Genomic DNA, 24,132 nt, shown 5'->3' with positions numbered 1-24,132 from the left:
TGCTCAGTGTGCCAGTCAAACCTTCTAGAAACTTTGACAAAAGTTTTCTGTGCTTGGCTCCATCTAGTGATATCACCCAACTGTGAGAACTAAGATCCTGCTGTCCTAGGAGAATACCTGTTACAGGTAAGCAACTGCGCTTTCATTTTTTTTGTAAAAAACTTATTATGTCTTCAATGTACAAAGAACAGTGAAAGTAAAAACGTGATATATAAAGCAAATAAACTTACAATTCAAAACATCATGATAATAGTCTTCAACATTGCTTAATATCACTCCAATTAAATTGCAATCATTCAGCACACAGAACCAAAATACATGAAAGCAATACATATCACCCTCATCATCGAACCAGAGCTCATTGCCTTCCCCATCCCTCATACCAAAAAGTACCCCTCATATACAGATACTTCGGGTGACCTGGTAAAGAAAGCATAATGAGAGAAGCTAAAGCAGAATATATTGAAGAAGAGAAGCCATAATCTATAGAAGAATATCAGCAGAGTCTACTGGAGAAACCTTTAATCCCGTGATCCACCCTGTTTGGCTTTGCATGCTATGAAAGGAGCCCAAACTTTCTCACATTTTAACATCACATGATTCTTTTTTTGCTGCTAATTTACATAGGCTATTGATATCTGTCTGAGAGAAAATATTAACCATTCTAGGAAGGCTGGATAATTACCAATAGCATGCTAACTCACTTCTGGCAGCAATCACTACCAAAGATTCCCCTCTTGATGAATCTCGGGTATATGTTCAATAGAGCACTTTTGGGAGAAAATGGGAGATCCAGCTTTGTGATATTAAGAAAGGAAAATAACTCCCTCCAAAATCTAGAGATGATGGAGCATTCCCACCAGAGATGGAAATAAGATCCCAAGGAACCACAACCTTTACAACACAAATTGGAAACCCTGGGAAAGGTTTTATGAATCCGCTCAGGAGTCTCTTCATAAACTTGTAGTCATTCCCTCTTAGGCTGAGATTGAGCTTTTCCTTGTATACAAAAAGGCTGCATCCCACTCAGCCTCAGTTATCTCAGTTCCCAAATCTTTTCCCCAAGGTGTCATATAACCCAGCCAGTCATGGTATCCCTTTTTGAGAATGCCATACAACTTAGAAATAACCCCATTGAATCTGTCACCATTGTCACATAAGCTCTCAAAAAATGTTTTCCCCAAGGATAAATCCTTCTAAACAAAGGCAGTTGTAAAAATGTGAGTGTAAAAAAAATAATCCATTTTCTCAAAATAATTTTTAGCCAACTTTTCCAAAGAAATAACATTATTAAAGCTCCCAAAATGAGCCAGGCGGTTTAAACCTTTCTCACAGGACAAGCAGGATGGTTGTCCTCACAAATGGGTGACATCGAGGATGGAGCCCCAACCACGGAAAACTTCTGTCAAAGTTTCAGGAACTTTGACTGGCCCCTACTGGGCATGCCCAGCACGGCACCAACCCTGCAGCCAGCAGGGGTCTCCCTTCAGTCTTCTTTTTTCCGCGCAGCAGTAGCCACGCGGTAGAAGAGCTCTTAACCACGTTCCTGACAGGAATTTCGAATAATTAATTCTGAAGAAAAATTTGCCCCTCAGGGGTCTCCCTTCGACAAATTTTTCGGTCCGCGGAACTTCGGTAAGTTTTTGCCGTCGTTTGGTCGACTTCCGTCGAGTTTGGCCCTTGAGGCCTGTTGGCAGTCGACAGTCCCGCGGCTAAATTTTTGGCCTTTCGCCATGGCGTCGGGGTTCCGTCGGTGTTCGGATTGTACCCGAACTATATCAATCACAGACCCTCATAGAGTCTGTGTTTTGTGTTTAGGGAGTGAGCATGATGTTCTGACTTGCACCAAATGTGCCCTAATGACACCAAAGGGTCGCAAAGCCAGAATGGAGAAGATGGGGCTCCTCTTCCAAGCTCGTACCCCAACGCCATCGATTGCATCGACGTCATCGGAACCGGCACCGTCGAGGTCTCATCATCATCGACAACCCTTCGGTGGACCGTCCCGCCATCGATGACTTAGCGGCAATCGACTCCGTTCCCTTCCCCTGAGATCGAGGGGATCGGAAAGAAAAACATCGCCATCGACGTCATAAGTCTCGGCCTGTCGAGGAATCGACGTCATCGACCTCAGCCACCGACCGAGCCACCGCCAAAAAGTCTCGATCAGAAGTGGCACCGTCCATACTGTTTCGCAGGCACCCAAGGCAACCCTCACCCCACTCGGGGTTTGGGGGAGCCGCGATCCCACCGGTGACGATGGTCCCTCCTGCTCAGCCCCCTCTCCCGTCGAGCCGGGTCTTGTTACCCTGGTCTCCGGGCAGAACTGGGACCGGCTGGTCCAGGAGGCCATCGACAAGGCGATGCTACCGGTTCCAGACTCCTCCGGCACCGAGAGGGAAAACGGTCACCGAGCCGATTGCAGCAGCACTGGCACCGCTGCTACACCCGGATGGAGGCGCTAAGACAGCCCTTCCACCGGTGTTGATACATGAGTCACCGACACCGGTAAGACCGCTGTCACCGACAGGTTTATCATCAAGTGGAGAAAACACGTATCGAATTCCCCCTTCGGGAATTGTTCAATCGATGCCAGGTCGTCCCTCGCCACCAGATTCTTCTTCGGGGGCGATACGCACCTCTGCTCCACGAGGTTTCCGATGCCGACACCAATTCCATCGAGACCGACACCGGTTCCCTCGATACCGGCACCGATTCCATCGAGGATTTTCTCGATGCCCCTGGTGATTTCAACCGATATTTCGGAACCTCAACCTGGGCCTTCAGGGGTTCAGCCCCCTCGAGGTCCTGCAGGTCATCATCCAGATCCCTATGATACTTGGGGTGATGATACCTCTACTGATACCGATGATTTGCCTTCACCGCCCTCTCCTGCGGAGAGTAGAAAGCGTTCTCCCCCTGAGGACCTCTCTTTCATAAATTTTGTGAAGGAAATGTCAGAGTTGGTCCCATTCCAACTTCAATCTGAACAAGATGACAGGCACCAGATGATGGAATTGCTCCAATTTTGGATGCCCCAACGTCATCACTTCTATTCCCATTCATCAGGTTTTTCTAGACCTTCTTAAAAAGAATTGGGGAATCTCCCGGATCTGTTTCCCGGTCAACAAAAAAGCTGACTCTACATATCTTGTACAGTCAGCACCTGGTTTTCAAAAACTCCAGTTAGACCATCATTCTGTAGTCGTAGAATCAGCTCAAAAGAAAGCTAAGCGACTAAGCCACACTCTTCCATACCTCCTACTAAGGAAAACAAATTCCCTAGTAGTATAGGTAGAAGGTATATCATGGAGCTATGCTGATTTCCAGAATAGCTTCTTATCAACTTTATATGACTCAATATAATAGGGTCCATCCCTGAAACAGATGCAGGAATACACTGATTGCTTGCCTGAACAGTTCTAGCCACAGCTTCAATCCCTTCTAAATAAAGGGTTTGAAGCTGGGAAGCATGAAATACGAACAGCCTATGACATCTTTGATGCTTCCACTAGAATTTCTGCTACGGCCATCTCTGCCAGACGTTGGGCTTGGCTTAAATCATCTGACCTTCGTCCAGAAGTTCAGGACAGGCTCTCTAATCTACCCTGCCTAGGGGATAATTTGTTTGGTGAGCAAATTCAACAAATTGTTGCTGAATTGAAGGATCATCATGAGACACTTAAACAGCTCTCATCCATTCCTCCTGACTTGCCTTCTAAACAGCCCTTTGGAAAGGACTCCAAGAAGTCTTTCTTTAGGCCACGAAAGTATTATCCCCCATCAACCAAGCCTAGGCCTGCACGGTCTTACCATAAGACTCAGCCTCGCCAGACTCGTAAACAAAAGCCTGCAGCAGCTCCACAACAGGGCCCTGCGGCGGGTTTTTGACTTTCACTTAGAGAGCAGTTGCCAAACCCCTCTTCCAGCTATACCGGTAGGAGGACGGCTGTGCCACTTCCTAGAAAAGTGGCATCAAATCACCACAGATCAATGGGTGATAGCAATCATTGCACAGGGTTACCACCTCAACTTCCTATCCCTTCCTGCCGACTCCCCACCTTTGCAGGCGTGGAGACTCCACCGATCATTCTGTTTCTTTTAGAGCAGGAAGTTTCTCTTCTCCTACAGTCAAACGCTATAGAACCCGTTCCTCCCTTACAACAAGGACTCGGGTTCTACTCCAGGTACTTCCTGATACCAAAAAAGTCAGGAGGACTTCGTCCAATCCTAGACCTACGGGCCCTCAACAAGTACCTTTCCAAGGAGAAGTTCAAGATGGTAACCCTGGGCTCGCTGCTCCCTCTACTGCAAAGAGGGGATTGGCTATGCTCTCTAGACCTGAAAGACGCATATACCCACATTGCGATCACAGAATCTCATCGCAAATACCTGCGTTTTCTAGTAGGCTGAAACCACTACCAATACCGTGTACTACCTTTCGGCCTGGCGTCTGCACCACGAGTCTTTACCAAATGCCTCGTGGTGGTAGCAGCATTCCTCAGGAAGGAAGGTGTCCACGTCTACCCCTACCTGGACGATTGGTTAATCAGGGCCCCAACCCAGCAAATAGCTCGGTCCTCCCTGACCCTAACAATTCATACTTTGCTCTCTCTAGGATTTCTTGTCAATTACGAGAAATCCTACTTGGTCCCATTTCAGACCTTATCTTTCATTGGGGCAGACTTGGACACCTTACAAACAAAAGCCTTCCTCCCTCATCAACGGGCCAAGACTCTAGTGTCCCTAGCTCGCCAGCTGCGGTCTCAACACACAGCCACGGCTCGCCAATTCCTCATTCTACTAGGACATATGGCCTCCTCAGTTCAAGTAACTCCCATGGCCCGTCTGGCCATGAGAGTCACACAATGGACTCAAGCTCTTCAGCCTCTGTCCTCCATTGTTACAATCACCGACGCACTCCGTCTGTCCCTTGCCTGGTGGACAAATCAATGCAACCTCCTACAGGGCTTGTCCTTTCTTCCACCAGATCCCCAGATAATCCTCACCACCGATGCTTCCAACATCAGGTGGGGAGCCCATCTACACAATCTGCAAACTCAAGGATACTGGTCACTAGAGGAAGCCAAACACCAGATAAATTTCCTGGAGCTGCGAGCAATCCGCTATGCTCTCAGGACCTTTCAAGATTGCCTATCGAACCACGCAATCTTAATTCAAACAGACAACCAGGTGGCCATGTGGTACATAAACAAGCAGGGAGGCACAGGCTCCTTCCTTCTGTGTCAGGAAGCTGCGCAGATTTGGGCGGAAGCCCTCTCCCGCTCCATGTACCTCAGGGCCACCTACTTACCGGGAGCAGACAATGTATTGGCAGACCAGCTGAGCCGTGTCTTCCAACCACACAAGTGGTCACTCAATCCCTTGGTAGCGACCTCTCTATTTCACAAGTGGGGTTATCCCCACATAGACCTCTTTGCGTCCCCTCAGAACCACAAAGTGGACAATTACTGCTCTCTCATTCGGAGCCAGCACTCTCGGCCGAGGGATGCGTTCTCCCTCACGTGGACAACCGGTCTGCTTTATGCATTCCCTCCACTTCCTCTTCTGTCGAAGACTCTCGTGAAGCTGCGACAGGACAGAGGAACTATGATCCTGATAGCACCGCACTGGCCACGCCAAGTGTGGTTTCCCATACTACGGGATCTCTCCATCTGCAGACACATTCCTCTGGGAACGGACCCGCATCTGCTCACTCAAAACTACGGATGCCTCCTCCATCCCAACCTCCAAGCCTTGTCACTGACGGCATGGATGTTGAAAGGTTAGTCCTTCAGCCATTTAACCTTTCGGATTCAGTTTCTCGTGTCCTGATCGCTTCACGAAAGCCTTCCACAAGAAAATCTTACTCATACAAATGGAAACGGTACACATCATGGTGCACTTCTCAGTCCCTTCATCCTCTTTCCTGTCCAATCTCTAAATTCTTGGACTATTTATGGCATCTATCAGAATCAGGTCTAAAAACCTCTTCCATTAGAATGCATTTTAGTGCGGTAGCCGCCTTCCATAAAGGTATTGGGGGTGTCCCTATCTCAGTACAACCCCTGGTAACCCGTTTTCTTAAAGGCTTGCTCCATTTGAAGCCACCTTTACGCCCTCCGGCCCCATCTTGGGACCTTAATCTGGTTCTTGGTCGCCTTATGAAACCACCTTTCGAACCTCTGCACTCCTGTGACCTCAAATATCTCACATGGAAAGTGTTATTCCTTTTGGCTATCACTTCAGCTCGCAGGGTTAGTGAATTACAGGCCCTAGTTACCTATCCGCCTTACACTAAACTCCTGCAGGACCGGGCGGTACTCCGCACTCACCCTAAATTTTTACCTAAGGTAGTTTCGGAGTTTCATATCAATCAATCCATCATACTACCTATCTTCTTTCCCAGGCCCCACTCCAACTCAGGGGAACAGACTCTGCATACCCTAGACTGTAAACGAGCTCTAGCTTTTTATCTAGACCGTACAGTTTCTCACAGGAAGAGCACTCAAATATTCGTCTCTTTCCATCCTAACAAGTTAGGACAATCTGTGGGTAAGCAGGCTCTTTCCTCCTGGTTGGCGGACTGCATTTCCTTCTGTATCAGCAAGCTGGCATTCCTTTCCAAGACCGTGTTAAGGCACACTCTGTGAGGGCCATGGCAACTTCAGTAGCACACTTTCGATCGGTGCCGCTTCCTGACATCTGCAAAGCTGCAACCTGGAGTTCCCTCCATACCTTTGCAGCCCACTATTGTTTGGATAAAGCTGGAAGACAAGATTCCATCTTCGGCCAATCTGTCCTGCGTAACCTTTTTCCAACTTGATGTACCAACACCCTTCCACCTCCCGGTAGGGTGCGGATGTCCTTACCAAATTCCTCCCCAGTTGTTGTGTCTGTTGCACACCGTTGGGTACATTTGGTGCAAGTCAGGACATCCTCAGCTCGGTACTCACCCATTTGTGAGGACAACCATCCTGCTTGTCCTGTGAGAAAGCAAATGTTGCTTACCTGATGTAACAGGTGTTCTCACAGGACAGCAGTATGTTAGTCCTCACGAAACCCGCCCGCCACCCTGCGGTGTTGGGTTCGTTTTTATTTTATCTTTTCGGCACTGCCTGTAGCTTTGAAAACAAGACTGAAGGGAGACCCCTGCTGGCTGCAGGGTTGGTGCCCTGCTGGGCATGCCCAGTAGGGGCCAGTCAAAGTTCCTGAAACTTTGACAGAAGTTTTCCGTGGTTGGGGCTCCATCCTCGATGTCACCCATTTGTGAGGACTAACATCCTGCTGTCCTGTGAGAACACCTGTTACATCAGGTAAGCAACATTTGCTATATCCAACCACCATTGGTATAGCCTCAGATCAAGACCAGGCTGGAAATCAAATGAATGATATAAAGAGGTACTAAAGTAGTATCTCCAATGGCCCCATCAGATAAGTATGCCACAGCACCCCGATCTTTAAAGTGAAAACAGTAGTTGGAGCCATATTTAAAAGGGGCCTCATGTCTTTTTAGATTGCCAAATCATTGCCCAAATGGACATAGTACCCAAAGAGACTGTTCCAACATTGCCCATTGCTTATGCTCACCTGTTCTATTCCAGTATAATATAATAGCCCTCAGTTGAACTGCCACATAATCCCACCTGAGATTTGGCAACACCAGCCCTCCTCTCTCTTTAGGCTGAAACAAGACCTTTGTGATGACTCTAGGTGGTCTTTTCCTCCAAATAAAATCAAAGATACATTTTTGTCACAATTTAAGGCGGTTGTTAGAAAAATTGGGAGAATTTGAAAAAGATAGCCCATTCGTGGGAGGACATTCATTTTGCCCGTGGCTTTGTCCCAAGCCAGGAGAGAGAGAGAGTCTATCCCACAACACTGTCATGTGTTATTTTATTAAAAAGTGAAGTATAATTTAAATCTAGCAAGTTCTCCAAAGAATTACCCAATTGTTTCCCTAAATATTTCATTTTCTTCTTAGCCCACTTATAGGGAAAAGCCCTTTCAAAACATTCAACCCATCACTGTCAAATTCAATATTTCAATTTATCCAGAATTAGTTTAAACCCAGAAACTTTTCCAAACTGACAACTCACTTAACAGCATTTGATAAGGAACCATAAGGATTAGTTAAGGTAAATAAGATGTCATCAGCAAATAAAGACAATTTATAATTTACCCCTCCAATCAAAGCTCCCTGAATACTTTCTTTGGCACATACCCGGATAGCCAAGGGTTCCAAAAAAAAGAGAAAATTACAATGGGGTGAGTGGACATCCCTGCCTAGTTCCTTTAGAAACACTAAACATTTCAGAGTATCTGCCATTAACTTTAACACATGCCTAAGGGTTGTTGTATAACTGTTGAATCCAATTAACAAAAAAGAGCCCAAAATTCATTCTTTCCAGGACTTCGAATAAGAAGGGCCAGTTGACCATATCAAAGGCCTCTTCAACATCCATAGCAAATAAAATTGCCGGAATATGGCTTGGCCCACCACATGTCTATAATTTTATGCACATTGTCAGCAACCATTCAGCCCAGAATGAATCAGCCCCACAATTTCCCTATTGAGATGGTATCATCTTCCCTTTTTTCTCCCCCCCCCCCCCCCCCGACATCATCATCTCATCACCACCTCTTCCCTCTCCCCTGGCATCATTACCACCTTCTCCACCTTCTTTTCACTCTCCTCTGACATAATCACCTTTTCTTCCTTTCCCTGTCCCCCACTCCCTGGCATCATCATCATTTTCTCTCACCCTTCTTCCCTAACCCCTGGCATCACCCTCCTTTTCCTCTCCCTCACCCTCTGGCATCATCACCTTTGCTTTCTGCTCCATGGCATCATCCTCAACTCCCCTAGCATCACCTCTTTTTTTTTCTCTCTCCCCTACCCCTTGGTATCATCATCATCACCTTCCCTCTCCCTCCATACCCTGGTATCATCACCTCCCTCTTCTCCACCCCTTGGCAGCATCATCTCTCTCCTTTGCTCTCTCTACTCCATGGCATCATCGCCACCTTCTCTCTCCCCAAGCAACACCTTCTCTTCTTTTTCCTCTCCCTCATCTCCCTTGCATCAATACCTTCCCTCTCGCACCACCCCCGGAATAATCTTTCCTCTCCAATCATGTCCTTCTGGAATCGTCACCTTCCTTTCCTTCTCCCTTCCATGCCTCTTGGCACCAGCTTCCCTCTCCCTCCACCCCCTGGCATCATTACCCCTTCACCACCATCATCTTCCTTCCCTTCCCACAGCCCTTGGCACAATCAGCTGTACCTTCTCTCTCCTATGTCCTGAAATCAATAAAGTCTGTGAGCAGCACTTAGCTGGTACTGCTGCTTCCTCCTCTGCAATCTGAACTGCAGGAGGCCAGGTCTCATGACTACAATTTCAGAGAGGAGAGCCAGCAAAAGGGAAAGCAGCAGCAACAGGTAAGTGCTGATCTGTCACCTTTCCCCCCACTCCCTCTTTGCTGGTGGGAGAACATCCTGCAGGCCTGGAAGTTAAAGTGCACCTCATCTCCTTCCCATCAGGCTTTTTTCATAGCACATCCGCACTGCAGCCACAGCACACAGGTTGGGAAATGCTGGGTTAGACTGATTAATGACTGAGGTAACAGTGAGTCTATTGATTTGTGGCAGAGCTGATTTATTAAGAAATGAAGAGATTAGATATTTGGGAATTGCCTTTGTAGTATGAAAGCTGCTTTTTTTTTTTTTTTATCACATTGGGGGTTTGGACAAGCCAGAGCAGTGGTTAAGAAATAATAAAATAGAGCTCCCTAAGTGACAGCAGTGACCCCCACCCAACAACTCAAGAATAAGGCCCCCCCCCCCAAGTGCTGGCAGCAAACCCCCTTGATCAAGAATAAAGTGCTCCTTTCTCCCCCCATACCAAGTGCCTTTCACCCCCCTCCCCTGCACCATTTTACATTTCTCCTGTGACCCCCCTCCCCCATGTAAAATCAATGGATGAAGTAGGCAGGTGGGGGGGGTGACAGGGATCTAGCCTTCAACATGTGTGCCCTTCATCTTGAGTGAGGGTAGAGGGGGGGAGATTGCGCTCTACATCAGGCCTTGAATTAGCCAGTGGAGGTTCACAAGATGTAGGTTTAGCAATTGGTAACACAATCGCATTACCTTGCAAGACTTATGCTAGTCTATTTTAATATAAATGAGCTGCTTTTTGTGAGGGAGCATGCATTAGCACGTGTTTAGCATCTGTTTGCACATTTTTGTTAATAGACCCCTGAGTAGTGCAATATCTTCATGAGCATACATGACTTATTGTTTATTACACATTTTACTAAACTTGCCATTATTTAGATGGATCACTTTCACATGTACAGAGAAAGTTAATTTTTACTTTACCAATTGTCATAGCATGATAATCCCTTTCATGTAGAAGGAGACATCACTTGCAAAGTTAAATCAAATGATATTCAAAATTATGTTGACAACCAAAACTTTCCTAATAGTCTTTCTTTCCCTCTGACTAGCCCTTCCCCCCGCTGCCTTCCTATCCCCTCCCCTGCCAAACAACCTAAACCTTCTAATTAAAATTCATTCTTTTAATGAACTTTCTAATAGGAAGCTGGCTCTGGAAACATAAGTCAGAAGTCTGATGAAGAGGACTTTGTGAAAGTTGAAGACTTGCCCCTTAAGCTTGTGTGTCAGAGGTATTTAATATTTGTTTCTGCAACAGAGTTTGAGCTGTTTGCTGGAAAATTCCCCCCCATATTATAGAAAATAATTGTGTTCTTAATCCTGGAAGACAGATCTAATTGCGAAAATTGTAGAAGAAGAAAAGAGGAACAGTTTGTGTGAGGAAATTTTAAATACAGCTAAGGCAGCAAATTGCACTGAAGAATTGGCAGGAGATCCTCTAAACAATTAAAGACCCTGGTGAGTTTTTATATTTCTGTGAATTAGGAATTAAAGTTTTGGGAAAACTCTGCTTGCTTTCTTATTTACAAATATTAAGATACATTTTAAACTAGTATCTTGTCTAGAGCTTTTTGTTTTATAATTTTTTCAGGTTTAATTTTTATTTTAATTAATATTATTTTCTGAAGACACGCAGATCTTGTGAGTTATGTGACACATTATGTGAACTGATTTGAGGGGTTTTATGCTCTGGCTCAAGACTCCCATCTACCAGCAGCTCCATAGCTACCTCAGTTCTATTTACATCAGCCACCTTTCAATTGGCTCTGCAGTAGTAACTCATTGATGAGGGCATACTCAAAGCCATTTTCAAGGGTAAAACCGAATTTTATCCACAGAATTTGACTTTAGAAATTACCCTAACCTCCATGCAGGTAAAAATATGCACATTTTCATCCCTCTTGGCCTCTGGAGCCTGCATGGATCATCAATCCCTGTGTCAGCTGGACCACTGCATCAGTAGCAGCTCTGGACTCTGTCATCCCATCGGCTGAATTGTCATTGGGCAATCTTGGTCCCACCACCCCCCTGCTTATATAATCTGCATGGGGGAGGGCAAAAGCTGCAATAGATAGTGGCGATACAACCCACGCTCAGTTGTGCACACTGAAGTGTCGCAGAGTACTTGAACTCATAATTGGCTGATCTCTAACTTCAATCTGCTGCTGCTAATAGATGATACTTTCTTTCTTCCAGGACAGCAGGATGGTAGTCCTCACCAGATGGGTGACATCAACAGACTGGAGCCCTGTCAACTGATCACGTTTGTCAGTTTCTAGAACCTTTGACTGTTACACTGAAACATGTCCAGCACGCGACCAATCCCGTGGCTATTCGGGGTCCCCCCTTCAGTCTTTTTTTCTGCCACAGCGATGTCTTGTGGTTACTAGAGCTCTGTGAGAAATTTCCTCACACAGAATACTTTGTCGACTTCGCTGACGTCCGGTAAGTCCATTTCGCGTTTTTGCGGTCGATTTCCAGCTGTTTACTTCTCGGTTACTGACAGTCACCGACAGCATGCCGCCTCTTTTTGTCATAGCGACTAGTTTTCGGAAAAGTGCCCCAGAGTGTCGCGGACGATGTCCTAATGGACCCCACACAACGTCTTGTGTCTGTTTCTCAAGGCCTTACCATGATGTCGTCGATGTCCAAGCTTTGCTCAGATGACCCCCCAAAGGCCAGCGTGCCTGACTGGAGGAGATGGAGCACTTGTTTGGGTCCAAGCAATCTGCTCCATTGACCTCCGGTGCCGGGTGGCATCGAGTCATGGGGATCACTCTGACTCAGGACTTTCCCCATTGAAGACCAGCAAGAAGAACGAGGAGCGGGAGACAGCCCTCACAGGCTATAGAAACATTCGAAGACTTCCACATCATCGTCCTTGGGTGCGGAGGAGGCCTGGGGCCGAAGCCTCGTGGGAAGCATAACACCGGCACTGACAGTCATCACCATTCAGTGCCGGCACTGACAACCGGAGGGGCATCGGCTTCGGCGAGCACCCTCCGAAGAGGCCCGGGGAAAGGAGGCTCCATCCTCTCTGGAACCGGAAGCCCAGGGCATTTCCCACTGATATTGGTGCCCGGGCACAGAGCCTCCACGGACCCCTGTGGACGCTCCGGTGAAGCCCAGCCTGCCCCCCTACTCCCAGGTTGGTTTTGTCCGCACCCTTGTTTCGAGAGGAGCTGGAACCTCGTGGTCCAGCAGGCAGTGTTCAATGCCCTTTTAGCCACCACCGATGCCAGCCCCCATACGGCGCCTTCCATGCTGGCACCTGTCCTGGAAAAGCTGGACATCTGCTCGGTACCTTGCCGATGCAACCCGTATCTGTGGGTCCTTCAGTGCCCAGCCAGTCACTAGTGCCACCTCCAGTCTCGATCCGATTCCGAGCTCCTCTGAGGAGGAAGATGCGGCTCCGCGCCCATCTCTGCGGTTGGAGTCATCGGGCCTCCCGGTTGCCTCGGCCGTCCCTCACAGGTCCCGGTGCCCTCGATGCCGGCGCCACCGCTATCAGTGCCACCGCACTGTCTGTCAGTGCCTGTGCCCCGTATCCTGGGTTTTAGCCTCTCTCCTCGACCCAGAGCTTCGCCAGTGAGGAAGATGCACCCTTATGAACATTCCTTCAGCGGCCCTCGAGGACCTTCTTTCAGAGCCTTCCCCCCCCACCACCCCCCCTTCCCACAGGAAGAGAGACGGCGCTCACCTCCAGAGATTCTCTCCTTTGACAGTTTTGGTCAGGGAGGTGCGGAAACCCATTCCCTTCCAGCTTTCAATAGAGGAGGTGCCCACCACAAAACTGTTGGAGCTCGAAGGTCCCTTCCTGGACCTCCTTTTTACCATCTGTGGGAACATCCAGATACTGTGTCCCCGGTAGTAATTAAGAAGACGGATGACACCCTACCTAGTGCAACAGGCCCTGGGTTTTCAAAAGAGCCAGTTGCCACACCAGTCGGTAGTAGTGGAATGGCCTAGAAAAAGCAAGACGACCCACCCTCACTCCTTCGCCCCTCCAGGGAAAAGACCCAACAGCCTTAGACGCCCTTGGATGACAGGTTTTCCAGGGGTCTATGCAGATCAAGCTCTAGCTGCATACCAGTTATACATGAATCACTATAACAGGACCTTTGGAAACAAGTTCAGGAGTTCTCGGAGACCCTGCCACAGCAGTTTCAGGAGGGCCTGGGCTCCATCCTCCAGAAAGGATTGGAGGCTAGGAAGCACAAAGTGAGGGCAGTCTATGACGCTTTTGAAACAGCATCAAGGGTCTCAGCTGTGGGTGTTAGTGCCAGACACTCGGCCTGGCTCAAGGCCTCGGACCTTCGTCCAGAGGTCCAGGAAAAGTTAGCTGACCTCCCCTGTACAGGAGTAAACCTGTTTGGGGACAAGATCTGCGATGCAGTGGCCCAACTCAAGGACTACCACGAGACCCTGCGTTAGCTATTCACTACACCTCGCTGCCCCTCAGCGACCCGTAGAGGTCCACGTATGGGATGCTAGGAAGCAATTTTACAAGCAACGGAGATACTACCCTCTGGCCCTCCCTTGCTCGTGTAGCTCAGTCCTCCCAAAGAGGGCACCCTCGCCAAAGAGTGCCTAGAGCTTAACCAGCTCCCCAGCCTGGTCCTGCAGCTGGGTTTTGACTGGCATCCAGAGAGCAGAAACCAGTCCCCTCTGCTCACACCGTCCAGCCCACCTGTGGGAGGTCGTCTCTGCCACTTCGTCAACCATTGGTTCCCAATCACCACCGACTGATGGGTATTGTTCCATCGTAGCTCAACAGTTACCACCCTGAATCTCCTCGCGTTCCCTCCAGACTCTCCACCCTCCCCGGCGTGAGCCTGGTTAGGTATATGCAGAGGACCCTCGCGTTAGAACTCTCGGCCCTGCTGTTAGTGCCAGAGCCAGGAACCGGTCCCTCAGGCTCAGCGGGCGGCAGGGGTTCTACTCCTGATATTTTCTATCCCAAAAAGGACAGGCGATCTTCGAGCCTTAAATAGGTTCCTTCGCACTGGAACAGTTCAGATGGTGTCCTTGGGCACCCTGCTCCGTTTCTGCATCGAGAGGAATGCCTCTGCTCTCTGGATCTACAGGATGCTTACTCGCACATTGAGATTTTTCCACTTCATCGCAAATATCTGCACTTTGTGTTTGGCCACAGGACATTTCCAGTACAGGGTTCTACCCTTGGCTAGCCTCACACCCCGGGTCTTCACAAAAGTGCCTGGCAGTGGTGGGAGCACATTTGTGCCGGAACGGGGTACATGTGTTTCCATATTTGGATGATTGGCTCATCAAGAGTTCCTGAAGAGAAGGGGCCCTTCAGCCCCTCAGCATGAAGTTATACCTCCTCCAATCACTGGGGTTTCTTGTCAACTACCCAAAATCCCAGCTGACTCCATCCCAGCGACTGACTTTCATAGGAGCAGACCTGGACAACCACGGTGGCCAATATGTTCCTCCCAGCGAACGCATAGCCACCCTGGCCGGCCTAGCCAGATCCATGCTACTGGTGGACGGCCTCCGCCCACCTGCTTCTGAAGTTGCTGGGTCACATGACATCGGTGGTACACAGCACCCCAATGACCCACCTAGCCATGAGGGTCACACAGTGGACCCTGCAGTCTCAGTGGCACCAAGCCACTCAGAAACTCTCAGCACTCGTCCAGATAACGAACCCGCTCCAGCTCTCCCACGCCTGATGGGCGCAGGAATCCAATTTGAGCTGCTCAGATGACCTTGACCACAGATGCCTCCTACCTTGGCTAGGGAGCCCATGTCAACGGACTACAGACACAAGGGGTTTGGTCAAGAGCAGAGGCAGCCTGTCAGATCAACTTCCTGGAACTCCAGGCAATGCTGTATGCCCTCTACGCATTCCAGGACTGCCTATCCAACAAAGTCATCTTAATCCAGACATACAACCAGGTAGCTATGTGATACATAAACAAACAGGGCACAGGCTCCTGGGCACTGTCACGTGCCATGCTCCTTCCAGCCATCTGCCTGGCAGGCACCGAGAATGTAGGTGGCCAGAACCGCCTCAGCCGGACATTCAGCTCCACGAGTGGTCCCTGAACCCCTGTGTATTGGACAGGATCTTCCGCCGGTGGGATCAGCCAAACGTAGATAGCCTTCCACTTGGAGATCGTATTAGGAAAAGTGGAAAAGATTCTCCTCTTGGTGCATGCAGGAGGACCTTGACCCCTTCTCTTGCCCCACACCGAGGCTTTTGGATTACTTCTGGTGCCTTTCAGAGTCTAGTTTACAGACAACCTCTATCCGGGTACATCTGAGTGCCATTAGCGCCTACTACCAAGGGGTGGGCGATACCCCAGTCTCAGTGCAGCCCTTAGTAGGGCGTTCATAGAGGCCTATTTCAGCTGACGCCTCCATTACCTCCTCCTGTTGTGGCCTGGGACCTCAACATAGTGCTGGCGTGGCTCATATGGCCTTCTTTTGAGCCCTTGCGCTCCTGCGAGTTCAAGCACCTCACTTGGAAGGTTCTCTTCCTCGTAGCAGTTACTTCCGCTCACAGAGTAAGTGAGCTGCAGGCCCTATCCACCTTAGATGAGGTTCTTCCACGACAGGGTGGTACTGTGCACTCATCCTAAGTTCCCTGCCTAAGGTAGTGACTGAATTTGACCTAAATCAGTCCATTGTGTTGCTCACCTTTTTCCCGAGGCCACACTCACCCCCAGGTGAGCAGGCTCTGCATACCTTGGACTGCAAGCGTGCTCTTGCCTTTTTATCTGTACCACACCGCAGCCCACTGGCAATCCACCCAACTCTTTGTCTCCTTTGACAGGAATAGACTGGAAGTTGCTGCAGTGGGCAAGCACCACCCTCTCCAACTGGTTGGCGGACTGTATTGCTTTCTGCTACCAGCAAGCATGCTTTCCGCTTGAGGGACGAGTGAAAGTGCACTCAGTGAGGGCCATGGCAGCGTCAGTGGCGCATATCCGGGCAGTCCCTATTGCCGAAATCTGCAAGGCTGCGACGTGGAGCTCCCTCCACACCTTCACAGCCCATTATTGCCTGGACAAGGATGGTTGACAGGACAGCGTCTTTGGCCAGTCTGTCCTCCGTAAATTGTTTCCAGTATAACAACCCAACTCTTCCTACCTTGGGCCCAGTATGATGTTCAGGCTGTCCCGTTGTTACCAACAGCGCCCCTGTTATTGTGCCTGTTGCACGTTATTGGGTGCTTGTTGCCCCGGAGTGTTCTGGGGACAGCCTGCAGCTTGCTTGTTCGCCCATCTGTGAGGACTACCATCCTGCTTGTCCTGGGAGAAAGCAGAGTTGCTTACCTGTAACAGATGTTCTCCTAGGACAGCAGGATGTTAGTCCTCACGAAACCTGCCTACCACCCCGCGGAGTTGGGTTCGCTTACGTTTTCTTATTTTATTTTTTGCTCGTGCTTTTTTTGCTATAAAATGAGACTGAGGGAGGACCCTGTGTGGCCACGGGGTTGGTGGCATGCTGGACATGCTCAGTGTGCCAAACAAAGTTCTAGAAATTTTGACAAAAGTGTCCCGTGACAGGGCTCCATTTGATGATGTCACCCATCTATGAGGACTAACATCCTGCTGTCCTGGGAGAACACCTGTTACAGGTAAGCAGTTCTGCTTTCCCTATTAGTCATTTATGGTAATTGCATTATGTCCGTCTTGTTTCTGTCTCAAGATATAAAAGAAGGCACTCAATATGTTTGCAACCATTCAATTGTAAAGCTTTACAACACTCAGTGCCATTATAGCTGCACTTGTTTATCACTGTGCATGCTATTAGAAAGAAGGTGCCTGTTTCATTTAATCTGCTTTCACTTAGGAAGCCTGTTTTTTTGTTTGTTTGTTTTTATGTATTATGGAGACATGACTCTTGGATTCAGATTCTGTCGTTCTGAATCAACTGTGTCCACCTGGCTACTCTGTGTAGTTTCACACGGCAGGGACAAGAAGCGAGAGGAGTGAGGGGAGCAGTATTAGTCATTTTCAAGAATGTTTTCTGTTTCAGTTGAGCAATCATATTCTGCCTTTCCTTAGGAGTTGTCTTCATCAAGGGAATCATCTTGTGTGGCCTAATGTCGTCCTTCATTGGCCCCAAATTTCTTACCTTTTTTCAGACTTTAACTTCTTAATATCACTTAAAATAAGATGGTTATCCTTGGTGATTTTAATCTACACTGTTTTGTCAAATGCTGCTTATATTGATCTTTTTTTTTTTTTTTTTAAATGCCATGACCTACTTAGGGTGGAAGGAGGTTTTCTGACTCCACCCATAAATTGGCTCATACACTGGATTTAATTGTTATTAATGCATCTATTATGGCTAAATTGTCATTGTGCATAGAGATCAAGTTCCCTGATCTTTTTTTTTTTTTTTTTTTTTTTGCTCGATTTTAAATTTTCATTATCTACTAAAGTTCTTCCTGGCCCGGTTTCTCAGACCATTTACAAATGAAAACTCATCTTAATTCAACAAATATTTTTGTGGAGTAGGAGGGAGGTTTCATATGCTGTGTAGGTGTCCCCGCACCAATACATTAATTGGTTTATAATCATTAACCAACCTCCTCCTCGTAGTGATTTTTTTGTGAAAAATAAATGTTTTTTGTGAAAGTCCCGATGGAACTTCAAACTCTTCCGTGGCACTGTGATCATGAAATTTTTTTAACAAAATGAACGCTGTTCAAGCTAAAAGGCTTTAAAGTTGGTTTTAAAGAGGGTCCGAATTATACTTCCCGCTTGTGTTGGTTGATGGTATCTAACCTTTAAAGATGGTCCTGGTGTTCCCGACACAAACCGTCCATGTTTCAGACGTAGTCTTTCCTCAGGGGAATGTATAGAAGGTTTCTGACCAACCTCATGGGGTCCTGACCTCTCCCAACAATGATTCTTCTGGTATATTGATTAAAGTTCACCACCTCTTGTAGATTTTACTCAGTCAAGAGCTTGCCGGAAGAATAACTTGAAGTTCCGGTATGACTCCTTTTAAGATGCTTGGACTGAAGCGTTAACTGGCCACATCAGTGAAAATGCTTAATCTAAGCTCTATGACGTCTAATGCGGTTTTATGACGTCCTCTGTTTGTTTTCAATGGGTTAAAATGGCGGCGAATTCATCAGCATGAAAAGCCAACTTCTTTATGGATTGTTGTCCTGTGGCACTGTGATAAGGACGACTGTGAAACCAAAGTTGTCTGATCAAAATGATGACATAACTAATTTGGTATGTTCAGTGCCACTCTAATGTATTTATTGTGTTGTTAAAGAATTTGACAAAACTTCTAACCTGTGTACTGTATCCTGCTGTAATACCAAGTGTTAAAATGTAACTTGGAATTTATTAATCTTCCTTGGGAGATAAATCATAGCAGCAAATTAAAATTGATTTCATCATTCATGCCCCGTGGGGACGTTGATGTAAGGGTGTAAATCCAAAAAGCCTCTCATAAATTGAGCATCGACCTTATGTCTCCACCCCTAGATGGGAGTTCTATATGCTCTAAGACTGTCCACTGTAAATCAGCGATCGTGTGGCTGAGGTCTGTAAGATGTTGTACCATGGGGGCTGTCATCTTGGATGTAGTGAATCTGGATTTATGCTCTCCCAGTCTACCTTTAATGGGTTCTTTAAAGGTTAGATACCATCAACCAACACAAGCGGGAAGTATAATTCCGGACCCTCTTTAAAACCAACTTTAAAGCCTTTTAGGTTGAACAGCGTTCATTTTGTTAAAAAAATTTTCATGATCACAGTGCCACGGAAGAGTTTGAAGTTCCATCGGGACTTTCACAAAAAAACATTTTATTTTCACAAAAAAATCACTACGGAGGAGGAGGTTGGTTAATGATTATAACCAATTATGTATTGGTGCGGGGACACCTACACAGCATATGAAACCTCCCTCCTACTCCACAAAAATATTTGTTGAATTAAGATGAGTTTCACAGTAATACTGTTCCACAGAGTGTAGGTGCATGAAAGTTCTAATTAAATACGAACATAGTCATATTTAAATGTTATGTTAAAGCATATTATTCAGTCAGCGACAGAGTCTTCTCTAATGTCTAATTATTGAGGATCGCTGACTTTTGTGGTGACTTTTGATATATTTGGTCTGTCATTTACAAATGAAGCCATAGTTTTTTTGATACTTTTAAAGATAGGTTATTGTTATCTTTAAATAATTTAGTCGTTCAGGAGAGAAATCATGCAGTCTCTAATTGGCATAATACGATGATTGTTCTTATTAATATAGCCCCATTTAAGTCCTTTCAGCCAAAACCTAAAAAGGGAATTAAATGGTATACTTTGTAACTGAAGCAATCATGTCAGGTACTCCAGTAATGTGAGAGACAGTAGAGACATTCTAAAACATCTGAGTCCTGCCTAAGATATAGATTTCAAATGAAAATGTGATGCTACAAACAAAATCCTTTTTGCCACTCAGTTACAATAAGCGAGTAATATCTCCAGAGAGTTATTTCGTATTATCAAAAGTTTTTCAGTGCATGCTCAATCTTGTGTTGATCCTTCTGATGTAGGAGCCTTCATATAGATTTGTGAGTCAGTTCTCAAAGAAAGTTGGACATATGTTCTTCACTTTTACCTTATTACATTTGGACTGCCAGTGGGATTGTTTTCAAACTCTCAGAATTCAAATGTTTCTCTAACTCTTTCTACCATGAGTTCCTCTTCTCTATTAATTTTATCATACCTCTTTTTTAAAAGGCATGAAAGTGTTAATCATTCCAGCTTTAACTTTGATTAATAACTTAAGCTTTACTGAAGGAAAGATGCCCCATGACCTAAAACACGCTTCTGTTCATCCTCTATTGGAGAAGCCTGGACTTGATTCTAATGATTCAGTTAATTTTCAAACTGTTTTCTGTCTTCCTTTTCTTGCTAAGGTCATTGAGATGGTAGTATTAAAACAGCTTGTTGATTTTTTTAAAAAGAAAATCAAATCTTGGACTGTTACATTTGTTTTTCATGAAGGTTTAAATACAGAAATTTTGTTACTTTCTAGCCTGTATGTTTTTGGACATGGAATCATTGGAGGTCAAGGATTTGTTTTGATCATTTTAGATATTTCAGATTTTGACACTATTAACCAGAAGATTTTGTTATATAGACTAAATGAAGCTGGTCCTACCAGCACAGTTTTTGAATGCTTGAAATCATGTCTGTCTGAGAGATTGCATAGGATTACAATTGGTTCTACACATTATCCCAGGACAAGCAGGATGCTAGTCCTCACATATGGGTGACATCATTGATGGAGCCCTATTACGGAAAACTTTCTGTCAGAGTTTCTAGAAACTTTTGACTGGCACTCTGAGCCCAATGAGCATGCCATAATATTCTCAGCCACAGGGGTCTCCCTTCAGTCTTCGTTTTTCCGCGCTGCTATTGGCATCGCGGAGCAGGACCCTGTGTGACTTTCTCACAGATTGTCTGATTAAAAATCAGATTTAAAAAGCATTTATTCTCTCCCCATATTGGGGTCTCTCGTGTTACCACCGGCTGGTGAGTAAATTTAGTCTCTTTTTTACTCTTTGGAGTAAAATATTTTTTTCTCACATTTTCATCGACGGCTGTCTGCGAAAAAATATGGCCACGGGATTTAAAAAATGTCCCAACTGTAATCGGACAATGTCCATTACAGATTCACACCTCGAGTGAGTCCTTTGTTTAGGTCAAACACACGACGTAACAACCTGTCCCAAGTGTGCCAAAATGACCTCGAAAGGAAGAAAGGCCTGCCAAGAAAAGATGGAGCATTTATTCCATCTACAGCTTCTGCCTTCCCCTTCCACATAGACTCAATCATCTCCAGCCGGAGACTCCAAGTGTATAATACTGAAAAGCGTCGTCCAGAAGGCTCAGGGGATCATTCATCGTTGACAACATCGATAGCATCGACGAAGTCAGCGGCGGAACACCGTCCAAAGCATCGCCATCGGCACCGACACCCATCGATACCAGAGGCACTTCTCTCCCCAGAGAAATCGACCGCAAAACGGCCTAGATTCCAGGAAACACCGGTGCCTTAGACACCGAGGCCTTCACCTCTTATCGAAGCACCAATCATCGAACCTTCACAGGGCCCTGTGGAAGGACAATCGACACCTCCGCCACCACCACGTGTAGCTGCTCTGCCCGCACCAGCTATCACGGAGGAATTGACGGATTTCATCCATCAAGCGGTGCCCCAAGCATTGAAGAATCAGCAACCGCTATGACCTCGCCGACGTCGATGCCGGTGCCCGCACCGTTGCAGGTGCCTGCACCGATCCCACCGATCCCGGTACCACAACCGAAATCTACACCGGGGCGACCATCGATGCCGATGCCTGACCCAATACCAACGATGCCGATGTCACCTGGGGCTCCAGGACATCCGGAGTTCGCACTGTTCCAGCTTCTAATGAAAAACTTTGATGCAATAGTCTGCTCTTCCATCAACTCCATCCAAGCCACGAGAAGAAGTCCCTGGACGGATGCCATTAGATGATCCACAGCCAGGTCCTTCAGGGATTTCTCGACCACCAAGGTCTTCTCCAACGTCTCCACATCAAGACAACCCATATGATTCCTGGGAAGACAGGCATACAGACACTTCTTCTGAAGGATTTATGTCTGATCCTTCTCCTGTCCACGAAGTTCTCCTAGACTTACAGCACAGACTCTGGGAGCACCCATGCTCAGTACCATCCATAAATAAGAGAGTGGACACCACTTATTTGGTACAATGTGTCCCCAGTTACCAGAAATCACAACCGCCACATCAATCATTTGTTGTGGAGTCTGCACAAAAGAAATGTAAACTGATAAGGCCTCATTCCTCCACTCCTCCAGGCAAGGATCATAGATTCCTGGACTCCTTGGGCAGGAAAATCTATCAGGGAGCCATGCTAAATACAAGAATTGTGTCATATCAGTTATATATGACGCAATATCAGAGAAAACTGTGGAAACAGATGCAAGATCTCTCAAATTCGTTACCACAGCAGTATCAAGAAGCAGCTCAAACAATTATTTATCTATTTATTTATTTATTTGTGTTTTTTCTAAACCGGCATTCACGATAGGTAGAGTCTGAGAGTCTGTTAACGGTGAGTTAAGGCTCTATTAATGGTTTGTTAAGATTCAGTTGGGGTCTGGAAAGGCTTTCTCTGAATGTTGAAAGGCAGGGTTCCTGTCGTAGATCCAGTGGAATGGAGTTCCAAAGAGGTGGTCCTGCTGTGGAGATTGCCCCGTCTCTGAAGGTTATATGATGAGAGGTTTTAGAGTGTGGTATCTGGAGATATTCTCTATAGGACTCTCTGATGGGTCTGGAGGAGATGTGTTTTCTGAATGGGATTTGTAGGTTGAGCGGCAAGTATTGATGGATAGCTTTGTAGATAGTGGTAATGGACTTATATATAATTCTATAGTGAATTGGCAACCAATCTAGGTCTTTGAGGATTGGAGATATGTGATCTCTTCTCCTTGTGTTTGTCAATATTCTGGCCGCCGTGTTTTGAACCATCTGAAGAGGTTTAGTGTGAGATGAGGGGAGACCTAATAATGTAGAGTTGCAATAATCTAACTTACAGATCGATACTGTAACGTGCGGTTGAAGATTTCCCGTCTGTAACGTGCTGTGAGCACACAATTCGGACGCGTAAGGCGATCCAGCGATACAGTCTCCAGTTTCACGCGTCCTTAGCGCTTCTTAAAACAGACGCATAACCCTTTCCGCACCCAGCATGTATATGATATGTAAATGAACGAATTAGCTGTATAATGAAGGAATTAGCTATTCCCCTCCGATACTGTGACGCGCGCTCAGATTATCTCCTTTGTAACCCGCTATTTTGCCGCGTCCTTAACCTGTTAGTTTACCGCTACCCTCTACTTGGTGTTAGTGTGGTGTTCGAATATTAAAACAGGAATAAAGTGTAAAAAATGGGGGTAAAACCAAAGGGAGTAAAGTGTAAAAAACCATGGACGACCTCCATATTAACATTGCAGCGTAAGTTGTTTATATATATGTATAAATACCTGTCACTTTCCTGTCACTTTCCGAATCCCCCAGGCGTGCGGTCATCGAGGCGGCGGCGGGAGCCGGCGGGCGGGTGGGCGCGCGTTGGATCCAGGCGGCAGCGGGAGCCAGTTGGATCCAGGCGGCGGTGGGAGCCGGCGGGTGGGTGGGCGTGTGTTCGATCCAGGCCGCGGCCGGGTGGGCGTGCATTCATCCAGGCAGAGGGAGCCGGCGGCAAAAAGCGGCCTCCGGAGGCCGCTTTCGCCGCCGGCTCCCTCTGCCTGGATGAATGCACAGCCCCCGCCGGCAGTGAATGAATGCCCATGCGATTTCGGCGCTGAAGGCGGCCGGGTGGGCGTGCATTCATCCAGGCAGAGGGAGCCGGCGGCGAAAGCGGCCTCTGGAGGCCGCTGTCGCCGCCGGCTCCCTCTGCCTGGATGAATGCACGCCCACCCGGTCGCCGCCTGGATCCAACGCGCGCCCACCCGCTCGCCGGCTCCCGCCGCCGCCGCCTAGATGAACGGGCGCCCACCGGCTCCCGCCGCCGCCTGGATCCAACGCGCGCCCACCCGCCCGCCGGCTCCCGCCGCCGCCTGGATGAACGGGCTCCCATCCGCCCCACCGGCTCCCGCCGCCACCTCAATGACC

At 47.3% G+C, this 24,132-nt stretch overlaps 1 protein-coding gene across 1 annotated transcript in view; it reads left to right on the top strand.

The window, feature by feature from the left end:
• Nucleotides 1-24,132, top strand: part of PCM1 (pericentriolar material 1) — a 1,078,029-nt gene that overhangs the window by 1,027,190 nt on the left and 26,707 nt on the right. Inside the window, 2 exon segments of the mRNA XM_029604912.1 lie at nt 10,600-10,688; nt 10,784-10,914. Of these exon segments, the coding sequence (XP_029460772.1) occupies nt 10,600-10,688; nt 10,784-10,793 (99 nt within the window). The 3' untranslated portion in view covers nt 10,794-10,914.

Source organism: Rhinatrema bivittatum, chromosome 1, assembly GCF_901001135.1.
Source record: "Rhinatrema bivittatum chromosome 1, aRhiBiv1.1, whole genome shotgun sequence".
Lineage (NCBI taxonomy): Eukaryota > Metazoa > Chordata > Amphibia > Gymnophiona > Rhinatrematidae > Rhinatrema > Rhinatrema bivittatum.
Note: the sequence above shows the minus strand (reverse complement) of the source record. Positions and strands in the feature narration are given on the sequence as shown.